Source organism: Pleurodeles waltl, chromosome 5 (genome assembly GCF_031143425.1).
Source record: "Pleurodeles waltl isolate 20211129_DDA chromosome 5, aPleWal1.hap1.20221129, whole genome shotgun sequence".
NCBI lineage: Eukaryota > Metazoa > Chordata > Amphibia > Caudata > Salamandridae > Pleurodeles > Pleurodeles waltl.
In genome coordinates, this window is record NC_090444.1 from 703,355,827 (window position 1) to 703,372,396 (window position 16,570).

The 16,570-nt window shown below is 42.2% G+C and overlaps 1 protein-coding gene across 3 annotated transcripts in view; it reads right to left on the bottom strand.

Annotated features, from left to right (window-relative positions):
* PEX7 (peroxisomal biogenesis factor 7) overlaps positions 1-16,570 on the bottom strand; it is a 915,648-nt gene that overhangs the window by 190,374 nt on the left and 708,704 nt on the right. For 2 of the 3 annotated variants that reach the window (XM_069234650.1, XM_069234649.1), the window contains exon 9: positions 8,802-8,901. The exons of the other annotated variant lie outside the window; for it this stretch is intronic. In XM_069234650.1, coding sequence (XP_069090751.1) covers positions 8,802-8,901 — 100 coding nt within the window. The remainder of the gene's footprint in view (positions 1-8,801; positions 8,902-16,570) is intronic. 3 annotated transcript variants of the gene reach the window in all.

Genomic DNA, 16,570 nt, shown 5'->3' on the forward strand with positions numbered 1-16,570 from the left:
CATACTAGGCCTGCCATTGTGCACTTTAACCTAGATATTTTTATTCAGCTTCGGTTTATTATTTTAGCAATAGCCACATTTGCGGTCCTGTTTTATTTTTCTCTATCTAGCTGTTCCTCACCTAGATCAGCACTGAGTTCTTAAACAAGACATTTCTTTTATTCTGTGCTTTTCGCAAGGCTGCAGTAAGATAGGTTGCTGGCAAACGTGGTACACTTTGTCTCCAATGTTCACAGAAACATACACACTCTTACATGGGGATCCTTTCTTGGAACATCAGCTCTGTTTTATTATAAAAACACTACTTTGACCAATGTACGTTACAGGGAGATTCCGGCCACATGACCACGTCTGTATGCTGATTGCTGATTGTTTCGCTGCAGCTGCCTATGCAGACTACAGGCCTCTTGCTCAGGTATGAGGGATGATGTCTTCCCAGGGGAACCTAAAGGGCAGAATTAGAGCCTAACATACTGTGCTCTAACATAGCTTAGGTAGGAACTATCCTTATAAACTTTAGTGGCAAGATGGTAGCATTATTTTCATGTTCCACTCTCCTTGTCACAATCTTAATCTTGTTGTGCTTCATAATCCTAGTTATTGCAATACATGCCTAATCTAAGGTGCAGTTACTTCAATAAAACCTTATTGAACTATACTCTGCCTCTGATTGTCCTTGCATATGTGAGACTAATGGAACTGAGAGAAACGGATGAGATCTGAGTGACCACGATTTCCCTGAGGAGTCATTTATGTCATGCCCCCGGCTGCCCAATCATCTCTGCTCTTGGGTGGAGATGAGGCACTGCTAGTTAGCCAGAATAAAACCGGGATTAGGCCGACAGGTGTCACATGGTGCGGGATCAGACTCAGTCCCCCGCAGTACAGGTGATTCTGCAGCGCAAATCTAGTAATCTCATTAGGATAATGAGAACCTACGCGACAAGCCTTCCCTGCCAAGTGGTGCCACCCCAGTCCTGGACCCTTGAAACTGAGCCTTAGTTGCTCTACCAGCCTCATACTGCACCCTCACTGCATCTCGGAACCAACGCACCACCTCAGCAGTGCGACACATCTTCGAGATGGATCAACACAATGCTCTGCAACAAAGGATTTAAGGTATTCTGTTCAGCGGGCCTAACTGGGTCCCTGAAACCAGCCTACACTCCATCACAGTCAATCTGAACTTGTGCCTTTGCCCCGATGTGACCAGATATGCACAGTTGGCGCTTTACAGCTTTTGGCTCTATTTACTCTAAAAACTTTAAAATTCAATATCTCTGATTCTACTAATTGGATTTTTTTGTTTTGGTCCTGTTTTATTTACTACATAAGTTCTATTTTTCTAACCTGCCGTGGGATCTTTTTGTCTGGTGTTTTCACAGTTTTACTGTTTGAAGTGTTGCACAAATACTTTACACATTGCCTCTAAGTTAGGCCTGACTGCTCTGTGCCAAGCTACCAGGGTGCTGAGCACAGGTTAATATGGGCTTTGCTTGTGCTTTACCATCACTAGGATTGTGGTTGCTCCTTGACCAGGGCTCACACCCCAGTCAACCAGTAACCTAATTTCTAAAAGACCTGCTCAAGATTTAGGAATTAATTTAATGTTTAAAGCAGTTTGATTTGTAGGTTTGTTTCCAGACTCATGTTCTCGGGTAGGATTGATTCAGTGCTTGGTGGTGGTTCATATTTCTCTTTATATGCCAGCATATGTATGCTGTTGCAGTACTGTTGGATTAAGATGCATGGCTTGGGGATGGTGTACCAGCACAATGATGAGAATTTTGCGGCGGTTCACATTTGCTTTAGAGGTTTAATCACTTATCGGACACTTAAAATGCTGTATTTGTAGTTCATTGGTTTATTAAGACACATTTTGTGGCACGTGGGTACTGAGAGGAGCTGCCCATCACTTTATTTTCTTATTTTATTCACTTTGAGCGGTGCTAAGATTTTGAGGAAGTCCTCATTTTTTCATAGGGCTCTCCTAAACATTGATCGATTGTTTAGTTTTCACAGTATCGTATTTGGTGAGGACTAGTAAACTGTTCCGATTGAGTCTCCTTGATTGATGTTGCTTCATTATTTGTTTTCAGCTCCTTTTTCCCTGATGAAAGGTACTCTGATGCCAGAAATGCACTGGAATGGAGCACTGAATTGTTCTTTTACATGATTTGAGACACTGGAGTGAAGTCTCTTCCACAGAATATATTAACTGTCATCCACTTTTCAAAAAAGACACTCCTAGATTTAACACTGAAAGAAAAATCCTTTTTGTTCTTTATGACTTCATTATATTGATATACTGAAAGAACAATTTCATGAGTTATGTACTACAGTGCTCGAGCAGTGGACACTTTACTGAAACATCAGAAACAACGTGAGAACATTTACCTTTTTAGTGGATTCTACTTCATTTTGATATTTTTTTCTATGAGTATCAATCTAGGAACACATTTTTGAAAGAAATACTGTAGACCACACTTGAGGTTTTTGACAAAGGCTTTCCAAACCCTCTTTAAAACAACTATACACAATGTATCCCTTGACCCCTAAAAGAAGACAAATCTTCTTCAACAATGACAACCTCAGGGTTAAATTGGACACTACAATCCTTAAAGGCTAATAGAGTGCTCTGGCAGCTCATAAATGAAAGTGTCATCTTTGACCCTCACAATTTGACCTCAAGGCAGATGATGATGGCTAACAAAGAAGCATCATACACTCTCTGGTCCATAGAAGAGATTGAGAGTACTTCATGTTCTGTAACTGAATCCCCCATCATATGTGGCTCATTCATCACTAATTGGTTTGCCAACCACTGACTTCTATTTCTATGACAATCAGAAAGGCATATCCTTAGACTGGTATGAAAAAATACAAAATGCCTTTTTTTCCATGCCTGAAAGTTTCCATTTGAGTTCCACTCCTAAACATAAAATGTTGGGGCTAATTCAAGTAAAAAGCAGCCTAGTACTACTGTTAACCTCAAGGGTGGGGGACACATCTAAAGGTCTGGAGAATCACATGCGGCCCCTGGGCAGTACTTTGAGTATCACTGGCCTAACAAAACAGGAATAGCCCAGGATTTTAAAACCAATGGAGCCAGCCTACTGACACACTTTAAGGCTATGTATGGCCTCATTCCTTTTCAGTTGACTGTTTTCAAATTTGGTAGATTTTGAACTACGCTTCTAATAGACGATAGTGCAATTCTCATTTTTTTCTTAGGAAATAAATGCTAACGTGAATGGACGTGATTTCTACTACGCTGAACAACAATATCATGAAACTCCAGCATTACACTTCATTGGAGAATCACTGAACCAGATAAGTGCAAACTGAACTTGGTTATTCCACAAATTACAAGCGCCTTGAGTGAGGCCTGCATTTTGATGCTGCATAAAGTGATTTGAAACAATCAACTAGGGTGTGTCATTCATCAACCACAGATACAATCGCTTAATATGAGAGAAGTGATTTGATTAATAAGCATTAAGCATTCTGACTGCAATGCAGTTGGTGATTATCAAATATGCAGCATTTGATGACCCACCAATGCTGGTGGCACTGTCACCTTCACCTGAGACAAAATCTAGTGAGAAACAGCCATTCAACAGTGACTGCATCCTCAGATTTTTTTGGTGCTGTGTTTCAATGTGCATGCCTCTTATCATCAACAACTATGTCAATACTTGCAGATTCAGTTTGTATGGCTCAAAATGCCATATCATCTACACCTTCACCATCAGCTGGCATTTCAAATCGGGTACATTTTGCGCCTATGGTCACAATGGAACGTTTGTGAATGCTGATTGACAGCGGGTTTGTGCAGTTACTTTTGACCCTGTGTACATATATGTGGCTTGTTGTCTATTAATTCAAATATTGTTTTGACTACTTGCTGGATATTGATGATATACTGGTATACATTTGATTAATTCACTGTATTTCAAATTCATTTTTCTATAGGGCTGGATGATATGACAACATCAAATCCCTCAAAGTCAATGACTAAGTTATTTCTCTAACCATGGGCTCGGGTACCAGAGAACTCTACACAGGGGTTTCTTAGTGTATCTTGGGCTAACACCTGCTAATTGTTTGACCTGTTGGCTACTCCGTCCTCTCCCACAGTCAACCTTGTGCTTAATTCTCTTGTCAACAGAGTTTTGGAGCGTAACCTATACCGTTTGCCAACACCTCATCCCCAAGTTCCACTTTATTAGTCTTTTTGGTCAGGTTCTCATCAAAATTTGTGTTAAATGTTTTGGACAGGCCCTCAACAATTATCTTACCCTTTGTTGGCTGGATCCTATCGATGTTTTCTGCCCCAGCCTCCACTGCTGTCCATTTTCCCACCTGTCCCGTCCTCCACCTTTCCCCACCCACCCCACTTGGACCTGGGACGCTGTGCTGAGCTTCCTCAATATCAGAGTGGATCCCACAACTACCACAATTGACGCTGTTGCTACAAAAAGTATCTTCCAGGGAGGCCTTAATTCCTCCGCTCACTTCCCCCAGCCAAGGCTCCGAATGCCACACTGTATCGGTGCCTGTGTCTCCCCTGCAAAAGCCTGAGCAGCCTGAGAGATGCTGCTTGTGCGGCCTCTGTTGATGCTTCCCTGGCGAGAACACGCTGTGCCGCTCCAGTGCTGCTGAGTGGACTCACTGCTGCGACCAAGACAGCCTGGTTGACTGCCTTCACATCCATGTGTTGGCTGGCTAGGAGGCCCAGCTAATTCTCAGCTAGCCCAGAAGTGAAAACAAACAAAAAACATAGCAGGTAAGGAGTGCGCTGCTCTGAGTCATCCCCCGTGGTGCAGAGCTCATGACCTGCTGCTTGCAGCAAGCTACCATGTTTCTCCAGTATGGAAGGCTAGTTTGATCAAAGAGCCCTCACTGTACTTTCCTGCCACTGGAGCACTCCCTGAAATCTTTGATTGTGGCTCCTGTGGCTTATACGGGTGAGTGGGTGTGTGTGTAAATCTGTATCTACGTTAAACACCCTCCGCCTCACTATAAGCATGGTGGGGGCGTGAGGTATAGTTACCTCAGTCATGAGTTATAGTTACTTGAAATAACTCTAACTGCAGAATTTTTCTGGTTTTGTGCGAGTAAGTTCAGAACCTAACTATAACTTCACAGTAACCTTTGGTTTTTAAGTGAATTTCTAAGTTTTTTAAAATTATTTTTTCTAACTATAATGTCAATGTAACCTTTGTTGTTTTCAGTGAAGTTTTTGTATATATATATGTATATGTATATATATATATATATACAGGGAGTGCAGAATTATTAGGCAAATGAGTATTTTGACCACATCATCCTCTTTATGCATGTTGTCTTACTCCAAGCTGTATAGGCTCGAAAGCCTACTACCAATTAAGCATATTAGGTGATGTGCATCTCTGTAATGAGAAGGGGTGTGGTCTAATGACATCAACACCCTATATCAGGTGTGCATAATTATTAGGCAACTTCCTTTCCTTTGGCAAAATGGGTCAAAAGAAGGACTTGACAGGCTCAGAAAAGTCAAAAATAGTGAGATATCTTGCAGAGGGATGCAGCACTCTTAAAATTGCAAAGCTTCTGAAGCGTGATCATCGAACAATCAAGCGTTTCATTCAAAATAGTCAACAGGGTCGCAAGAAGCGTGTGGAAAAACCAAGGCGCAAAATAACTGCCCATGAACTGAGAAAAGTCAAGCGTGCAGCTGCCACGATGCCACTTGCCACCAGTTTGGCCATATTTCAGAGCTGCAACATCACTGGAGTGCCCAAAAGCACAAGGTGTGCAATACTCAGAGACATGGCCAAGGTAAGAAAGGCTGAAAGACGACCACCACTGAACAACACACACAAGCTGAAACGTCAAGACTGGGCCAAGAAATATCTCAAGACTGATTTTTCTAAGGTTTTATGGACTGATGAAATGAGAGTGAGTCTTGATGGGCCAGATGGATGGGCCCGTGGCTGGATTGGTAAAGGGCAGAGAGCTCCAGTCCGACTCAGACGCCAGCAAGGTGGAGGTGGAGTACTGGTTTGGGCTGGTATCATCAAAGATGAGCTTGTGGGGCCTTTTCGGGTTGAGGATGGAGTCAAGCTCAACTCCCAGTCCTACTGCCAGTTCCTGGAAGACACCTTCTTCAAGCAGTGGTACAGGAAGAAGTCTGCATCCTTCAAGAAAAACATGGTTTTCATGCAGGACAATGCTCCATCACACGCGTCCAAGTACTCCACAGCGTGGCTGGCAAGAAAGGGTATAAAAGAAGGAAATCTAATGACATGGCCTCCTTGTTCACCTGATCTGAACCCCATTGAGAACCTGTGGTCCATCATCAAATGTGAGATTTACAAGGAGGGAAAACAGTACACCTCTCTGAACAGTGTCTGGGAGGCTGTGGTTGCTGCTGCACGCAATGTTGATGGTGAACAGATCAAAACACTGACAGAATCCATGGATGGCAGGCTTTTGAGTGTCCTTGCAAAGAAAGGTGGCTATATTGGTCACTGATTTGTTTTTGTTTTGTTTTTGAATGTCAGAAATGTATATTTGTGAATGTTGAGATGTTATATTGGTTTCACTGGTAATAATAAATAATTGAAATGGGTATATATTTTTTTTTTGTTAAGTTGCCTAATAATTATGCACAGTAATAGTCACCTGCACACACAGATATCCCCCTAACATAGCTAAAACTAAAAACAAACTAAAAACTACTTCCAAAAATATTCAGCTTTGATATTAATGAGTTTTTTGGGTTCATTGAGAACATGGTTGTTGTTCAATAATAAAATTAATCCTCAAAAATACAACTTGCCTAATAATTCTGCACTCCCTGTATATATATATATATATATATATATATATATATATCTTACCTATTGGCGTTCGACCATTTATCCATAGACAGAGAGTGTTTTGTTTTGCCAATAACTTTGAAGCTGTTGGATGAATCTTTACAAAATTTTCAAAACGTATACTTTGTCAGTTCAACTGCTGTCATGAAAGTTTCAGGGTGATCTGTCAAGCCGGGCGGAGAAAAAGGGGCAGTCCCAAAACACTTTTTCCCCATTCTACTTCAATGGGATTTTTCAGGGTTTTTTTTTTTTTAACACGTCTACAGCCCGAACCACTGAATGGAACTAAACCAAATTTGGTAGAAAGCTAGCTCTTTGTCCAGAAAGCAAGGTTTTGGTGATTTGGTGTAAATCTGATCAGTGGTTTTAGAGATATTAAAAGCCAAAAAATATAGCTATCTGGGAACCTGGATAATCCTTAGACCCAACTGGTTCCAGGCTGATTTCTGATTGGCTGCCTGCATTTCAACCAGGATGTGTTGGCAGCCATATTGAGACACAGCTCCAGCCAAGTCTCACAAAAAAGTGAGAGAAAAAAAAAGAAAAGCAGCCAGGGTAGGGACACTCTGGCCCCCTAGCCTTGGTTAGGGCTTCCTCTGCGACCCCTCCAAGGCTAAAAAGCATTTTTTTTAAATGTTAGGAAAATCTGTGGATCTGCAGATTTTCCTGAATTTTGTTTTTTATAGTGCGGTCTCCCTTCATAGGGCTTCTATAAGCCCTGGGAACCATCACCTCCCTGGGGCAATTACAGAGAAAAATATGGGGGGTGCTGCCCCCCTGCAGCCCTAGCGACTGCCACCTCCCGGGGCAGAATAGACTGTAGGGGGGGGGGATGCATGCCCCACCACAGCCCAGGGCACTGCCACCTCCCCATAGCAAACATACAATTAGGTGCGGGGGCCGCACCGCACCCGCAGCCCCGAGGACCACCACTTACCTGGGGCTTTTCTAACACATTGGAGGTGGGCCATAGGAACACCCCTACATGGGCTCTTTAGAGCCCGGGGATCACCACCTCCCCAGGGCTTAAAGTCTGTAATTAAAGGGGGGGGGGGCAGAACTCACCTCCCCCTGGGACCATCACCTTCCTGGTGCCTGAAATTAAAATAGAAGTGGAAGGGGGAGGCCGCTCGGCCCCCCTCTCTGGCCATGTACAGTCCTGGGGAGCACCACCTCCCCAGGGCCAGCCCGTGCAAAGTAAAGGAAGAGCATCACATGCCCCCCTCATCAGGTACTTTTAATAGCCCTGGGGACAACCACCTCCCAGGGCAAGCTCCCTATCTCCCAAAGTGCCCACCCTTGTAGGACAGCAGTTTGTTGTCTCTTGGTAGGTGCTTTAACAGCTGCCACCAAGCAAGAGTAAACTGTAAATCCACTACCAGCAGGCAGAGGCAGGAAAACAGGCTCCAGCTCGCTGGGGGCAGACTTACCATCTGTCTTCGGAAACAGATAAAAGGATTGATCCTGCATGCAGGAAGCTGCATTTTTTGCAGCTCCCTGCATGCAGGAGTAATGCCAGCTCCCGCAGGATGCAGGGAGACGGCAGGGTCCGTGGGGACATTCAAGCTCCCCCCAAATACTGGTGAGGTGGCTTGCAGTGTGAATCACAGGATTTGAATTTACGTAATGTAAGCCACACCCTTAATTACACATGCCACACCTCAGAAAATCGAGTCCTAGTTACGCTTCCTTCATCCCACCACTTTCAGAGAGTACACAACATATTTTTCATCTCTTTTAAAGCACTTTCTAAAGACATTCATGCAGCTGCTCCATCTGACATTAACTAGATTGAGTCAGAAGCTAGAGACTCTGCCCAACTACAAATGATTCGATATATTGTTTAAGTTCTTATGTGTAAACATTTTACTAAGATGTTCTTGTGAATGACTTTTGAACATGTAATGGAAACACACGTTTTTAAAAAAACATTACCTGCCCTGGGACATGGAGGCTTAAATCGAGTCCACACGCAAACTCCGAATGATGTTCGATGGTCTCGAGCAGCGACTCGGGTTTAGAAAAGTCCCATAATCTGTTGACAGAGGGAAAAATAATTCTCGTAATGGAAGGGCAGTTTATCACGATGAAACATGATGCTGCAGTGAAAATAAACAACGATCCACTTTAGAAAAGCAATTAAGTGATTCTCCCAAAGACTTTTCCTAATCTACATGAATACCTAGGAAGAAAAAATCTGTTAAAACAACAGCACGTTATTGAGAGTTATGTAAGAAACACCGAAGACGAGTATGCCTGGGTTCACTACTTAGTAACAACTTGGAATATGCATAAGTAAGAACTCCTGCCCCTGTGCACCAGCACCAGTTAAGAGGTGTTACTAAAGCAAAGTCACGCTTGGATGTTTTTTGTGAACATCGCGTTCGACAGGACACCCTTGTTAGGGTACCAGATGCGCTTTATAAAATCTTTCATCATCATTATCCGTATATTTATTTCGGAAAGTGATTAGGTTGTAAAACAAGTCCCCTGATGAAAGATGGGTTGTATCTGAAATGCATTGGGCTTGGTAATAATCGCAAGAGAAATATTCATCGTTTGTGGACAAGCAATAGATTGCATTTGAAGAACAGAGAATCGGATTCTACTACAATTTGAATTTATCTTCATTCATTTTTTTATAAACAAAGAATATTTAATGATTCGTTTGACGCTTCTGCTACTTAAAGTTGTACATCGCGGTGTCTCCTTAGTCGAAGGACAAGGGGCTTCCTATAAACATCTGGTAATGTTCTACATAAACGTTCAATTTCTCAGCTTGATTAAATGACTGCCACGTAATCAATATGCATATGTCTCTACTGGTTGCCCGTTTCTGGTGTGTGGATTTCTCCGTCGCCTCATCCCGACGTCTAACAGACTATGCTAGACAGAGCGTTGCACATTTGTCCAGTACCAAACAAACTCGCCGACATCAGCATACAACATTAGACACACCCCTTTGTGGCAAAGTGTTGCCAAATCAACAGCACCTCCATATCTTCTCTATTGATCAAAACTATTCAGATCAAGCCACACCCACACGCATAAAACACTAAACAGAACGTAGGTGATTGGCTAATGTGGCCTCTGAACAGAACAACTTACCCGTACCCATCAAAGCAGCTATGCATATAGATACACACAGCATACAACAGGGGCCCACAAAATATTCGAACATTATCCAAATAATCCAATAAAAAGCCATTACTAAGCAGTAGAAAGGACAGAGATTATTTTGTCTATCGAAATACAATCACAACAGACTGATTCACCTGAACCCCACAATGGTAAAAGATGGCCAAATTCCAGAAGTGCTATTGGACAAACAGTGGACGTGTGCTATACATAAGCTGTTAATAAATGGTAGAAGTACACGATGCATTAACTGTTAATAAATGGTAGAAGTACACGATGCATTAACTGTTAACAAATGGTAGAAGTGTGATTTACACAATCTGTTAATATAACGTAACTAGGTCTCAGAACAAATAACTGGTAGGAATGCCCTTGGTACTTAATTGTAGGGACAGCAGAGACATTTATGTAACTTCATATATTTGTTTGTAGCGGTGGACAAGCCAGTAAATGAAATTAAGAGGGAGGGCCTAGAAAGAGCTGAACTAAGGGTGTGGCTTGGCTCTAATATTTGGCATGTAAATCTAGCAAGCAAAATCATGTTAACACAGGATAAGTACTTCAAAATGTTAAAAAAGTGTATTTCTTTGTAACACAGGAGTTAGAAAATTTGATTACTGCACTGGACTGAGTGCCATTTATTATAGCTGCTAGTTTTGAAATGCGGGTTTAGAAACATTCATCAACGGCCCTCGCCATAATGATGCTATTAGTGAACCAAGAGGCAAATCGGATGTCACGTGCCCTGTGTGGCTCAGGCTGGTATTATAGATGAAACAATGTTATAGTCTATTACCCCCATGTACAGCAGAGGATTTTGTATACCAACCATGCTCAACTGATGTATTTTAATGTGCTCTCCGACGGAATGTTGTAGAAACAAAAGATGAACAAAAACAAAGCTATTGCTAAGGATCACACCAGTTGATCAAGCAAGGAAGCTGGGAATGAGTACGGGGTTTCTGGTTTCAAATTGGACAATTTAATCCACTAGATGGGCATCGCTTTGCCCCAAAACATCAGAGTACATTACACAAGGTCAGTTTTTTACAATCTTTTCAGACTTACTGAATAAAATGCCAAAGTTAAGTAAAGTGAAGGCTGGCACTCTATTTTTAATATTACAAGCTCTCCTGACGTTAGGTGAGGCTCGACACCACAGGAAAGGCAATTACACCTATCAGCAATACAAAAGATCTGGGAAACCAAAGTTGGTGTACAGGGTGTAATTAGAGCACTTAAGAAAAAGTAAGTTGGTCAAATCAAGTGCTGTCGTTTTTTTTATTTTAATTAGAGTGTCTGGTGGTGGTGCTGTGGGTGGGTAAAGGAGATAAATGGGTCTGTGAAGCGGGAGGCCCAGCACAAGTGTTGTGTCTCATAATAACAGGCCCTTAAATAAACTGGTCGGCCTCCCAGAGGCCTGTAGATTTAATACTTCCGGCGCTCCCTCTGCCCCATCCATCTTTTGTATCGCAAGGCTGTACTTTGATGTGCAAGAGAGCTGCTTTATTTACCTAACACAGGGAGGAGAGCTGCTGGGATTTATGGAAGAAACGCCGCACATCTTAAACGTGTCTATCTTTCCCAAGGAAAAGTAAGCTGCGAACCATGGACATCATTCAGGGGTCGCAGCTTCGAAATCTGACTTGCTCTTTGCACCCCTGGCCTTAGAGGCGGCAAATTCAGTGCCAGAAACACAGTGGCAGCTCGTTCTTATGGACGTCAGCTGGGACTCGCTCTCTTTGTTTTCTCTCATTGTTATTACACTAATAGTGGGTAATAATATATGATTCACTATAACTGTGATAAAAAGGAAAGGGACAATTAGCTTGAATATGCCCTTCTATGGCAGCTGAGGAAAGTAAACATGTATTTAAATGTGTGGTTTCCACATGCTTGCAGGTGAGAGTGTGTTTATGTGAGAGTTTGTGTGTAAGTGTGAATCTGTGTGCATGTATAAGTATGTGTCTCTAAAGTGAAAGTGGAGGTCAAAGGGCACGTGATGTCACTTCTGCTACCCCTGGCATTTTGGTGAATTGACGTCCATGCTTCGAATGCACCTTTTCTATACTGCTGTACAACATTTTGCTCAAAGGAACCTCAATCACACCTGAGTAGCTGTAAGAAGGAGGCAGTGAGCTGTCTCCTTGGAATGTGGTTCGATAAAACGTCATTGTGTCGACTCTACTGCTTCCTAGAAATAGAGTTTAAACACAGAAACGACTTTTCTTCCTACACTCTGATGTCTTTGCTTGTTACTGTCAGTTGCCGCCCAGGTTTCAGGATGGGTAGTGGATGAGTGTAAGGATCCTCATTCGTTTAAGACGGTGGGCTGCTTATCGGCTCGGCACGTTCTGGGCTTGAGGGTCTGAGGGGACTTCGATCTGATCCAGAGCCAGGCCATGGGCTTGAGCCCGGCCCCAGCATTAAGTGGCTCATCCACCTCTATTTGTTTGAGAATATACTTTAGGGTTTAGTTGCAGGGAGTCAGAGGTTGGCTGACAGAGGAAAAGAGCATTTTGAGATGGCGCTTGAGAGCAAAGCATAAACTTGCAGTCCTTTCCAGGATTGCTGAAGACGTGCGTAGCCATGACAGTCATGTCCACTGAGGAGGCTGAGTGTCGAGCATTTGTCAATCCCATGTCCAATACACACAAGATCGTTTGAAAAGTCTAAGGTTTGCTGAAATAACTACGAAATTGAGAGGTAAAAGGGTAATTTAGGCTGGCTGGGAAAATATTTTGCCCCTTGTCATGGCAGACTGAGGGAGGACCGAGCAGTAAATTGTCCCATTAGATCAAAAGGAATATTACTGAGCCTCATCTACAATGGACAATTGCCTGGCGTTGCAACTCCTTCGCAAAAATGTGCAAAAATTATAAGTCAAACTTTGCAATTCAAATTCATAAACTGGCTGAATAATTTTGATAAAGCAGACAGGCTGGCTTTATGGATGCAATTACAATCTCAGAGGACCTATAATTGATATAAATTCCATCAGGGCATGAGGGGAAAGGTCCAGGAAGGAAGTAAAAAGTATTTTACAGATAAAAACTATTGGTAAAGAATGGGTTGAAACAAGGATTCATCCGTAAACCACTACTGTTCTCTCTCCATATTGCAGACATAAGACCTTGTACATGCCCTGTTGAAAATCCACAGGAAAAAAAATAAATCTATTTAGAAAGGGTAATGACATTTACCTCTGGAGGGTTTTACCCGGACATTCTCCCTCCTCATTGACTCCCAAGTGAGGCCAGGCTTTATTTTCAAATACTCTTACGAATCAGTGGCGTAACGAAACTTGAGATGGGCACCCTGCAAAGTACAATGAGGGGGCCCACTGTTTTGCTTTACTTTTGACTGAGCCAAAATATACACACTAAAAGGAGTCGTAAAGATTCTCTGGAATGTGCTCCTTAATCTGAAGAAGACATTTATTATAGCTTTTTGCAAGGTGCGTGAAGGAAGACTTGAATAGTAAAAAGTGTACTTTTAGAATGTGCAACAATAACATAGGACCATGTATAAAGAATCTTCAATCTATAAACAGCAAAAATATACATGCAAAGATACAAACACTTATATTGATATACATATATATATATTGATACACAATGCAAAGCAAATAATTAATAAAAATGCATCACCGTAGGGCCTGTCAGGTGCTTTATCTTTCTCATGCCAGCAAGACAATGACCCCGTTCGACTGTGAGAAAGAGATCTCCACCCTCATGGGAAATATATCAGGCATTTGACGTCTAAAATCCTGAGTGAGGTCTTGGAATCTACGACTGCCGATCAGGGTCATCTTTTATATCTTAAAGAACTGGAGAAGGAGCTTTCTGGAAAAAAAAACCTCCCATCAAAAAGAAACATTAAAAAATGCTGGCTAGTTTAGGTAAGCTTTGAAAGAAACACATTGGGAATTGGGCAAAATCTTAAGGCATCCCTTTCAAAGTCAAACTGTTCCCTGCTGTATCATAAACATCAGTCTAGTACATCCTTATCATGCTGACTGACTCCTCCATATTATGTACTAGCTCTTCGGTGATAATATGTCCTAGCTCTTTGGTGAGAAAGAGAACACGCAGAAATAGAAAACACGTTGCATAACATGTTTGCACAGAAAACTACTCGCACCTCTAAAGTGGCAGTGAGGCTAAGCTGAATACAAAATGGAGTCTATAACTAGTGACCACTAAAGTGACAGTGGGCAACTAAGCCAAGCGCAAAGTGGTGCAACACAAATTTAGTGGTCAACACACAAATATCACTACAACCACCAACTCAGTCAGGAACTCTCAGGCAGGGGCCCGCTGAGGGGGGGACCCTGGAACTTGTGGGCCCCACACCACCACAGGGGCTGCAGGACTATTGTTACACCAGTCTGTCTAATTTATCTCTGTGTTCATGGATAAGTGCCACATTAAAAAAAAAAGTGAATCAGGAGATCTGCTCTGGCAGAAAGACTTCCTTCTGTTGACCAAAAGCTTCCAGTACTTCCACAGTTTCAATGCCACAGACAGGGAAGACACCTATTTGCTATTTTTTTACATCAGCCCTTTGGATCTCCATCTATTTTAAAATATGATTGATACCCCCACAGCCTCTTTACAATATTATAAAAACCTGACTGTTCAAGAAAATTCGATTGAAGTAAATTAGCTTAATGGGTATCTCATGTGTGGTAGGCATGAAACCTTTACTATAACAGATCATCACAGCGTTTTAGAAATGCTAACATACTATACCATATCATAGGTACAGTTTATCAATACTGATATACAATAACATATCATAAGAGTGCTTAAGAAATGCTAACATGCTATTACATATCTGTAAGAAATTGGTTTGTTGATTGACTGGTTGGGAGCTGTGATCAGGCAACAGCCACAATCACTGGCAGGGTGAACAAGAATTCATAAAATTAACCTCTGCTTAACCCTGAGTAGCATGGTTCAAACAGCAGTTGGGCTTAACTTAGAGGCAATGTGTAAAGTATTTATGCAGCAAACAAAAAGTAATAAAGTGACAATGCACCAAAAAAATCTAATACCAATTTAGAAAAATAGAGTACATTTCAATAAATTATTTGACATCAAAACGACAAAAATATCCAGTCAGTGGAACCAAAGTTTTAATTGTTTAAACTTTTTAGTCTAAACTAGTGCCTAAAAGACCAAAATGCCAACTGCAGACATCTAGTCACACAAGACTATGTCAAAATTGAAAAATATGGCTGACCTCAATGGAGCGCATTTCAGATTCAAGAAGTGGATTGCACCTGGTCGGCCCTTAACTTCAGACTTTGAAGAAATGTTGAAAAAATGTTCTGAGAAAGTAACGTTCAGTAGCAAAAGGCTGCAGAAGGTGTCCGAGGAGAAAGCGCCACCATCAGGGAGTCTCTGGACGAAGTTGTGGTGAATTTCAACATTCAGAACTAGTAACTTTTTGGGAAGTTGAAAATCTCCAATGGAACGAAGCAGGAGGCTGTAGCCAAAGACAACATTTTCTGTTGCGGAGAATAACATAGCAGGGGCAGTCGCAAAGTCAAGGTGACCAGTGATGCACCTTGGGCAGACACCTGAGCAGGGTGGTCCCAGTCTTCCCTCTGTTTTCAGAGCAGCTTTTAGCCAAAAAATGTATATGTCCAAGATTTGGATTCTAGCTATCTGGGCACATTTAATACCACAACGATGGGTCCAGGACTGGTCGGACAACACTTTGGGGTTTAGAACTCACTCGGACTGGGGCCAGGTTTAGGTTCAACATGGTGGGAGCCTTTTATGTCCCTGTGGCTCCAAACAGGAAGCCAGAAAACTAGCCCTTGGAGTAAATCTGGTAGTCCTGGTTTCAGGTGAATATGCAAGGCTTAAACAGCAGGGCTGGCCTCTAAGGATTTAAGGCAGCTCCAGACAGTAAACCGGTCCTTCCAAGTGCAGGAAATAAGGCATGTGGAGTACACATTCTGTCACAGCAAGAGGCAGTCCGACGACAGTCCTTCTACAGGTCCAGAAAGTACTGAAGAGTGGGTCTGAAGGCTCTATTTTTAAACCTGGTGCCTTTTTTTGAAGTTGTCAGAGGTTTCTAAAGGCTTGTACTTTCCTGACTCCGTTGTCCTAGCTCCAAGCTGCCCGCAGAGACAATGTGGAGGTGACAAGCCCTTTGTGTGAAGGAAAAACACAGCCTATTCAGTTGCAAGTGGGACTGTGCCCAGCTCTGCCCCCATCCTGCCAGCAGAAGGCCCATTCAGATGCACCTAATCCCTCTACTGGGTGAGGGTCTGGAAGGAATTCACAAAGTCTAAATGCCAGTTACACATAATCACATGACTCAGGGGAGGCTGAAATGCCCCAAACGGATAAGGGAAATAACAAACTTTCCAAAAGTGCCATTTTCAAAATTGTAATTTAAAATCTGACTTTACCATTTAAGAGGATTTTTTATTACAATATCTTAGATACCAAATATGAAATGCTTATTTGTCTTCAAACAAAACGTAGTGCTTATTAAATGTAATAAGGCAAATCAATGTTATCCTACAGGACAGATAGGCACTGCAA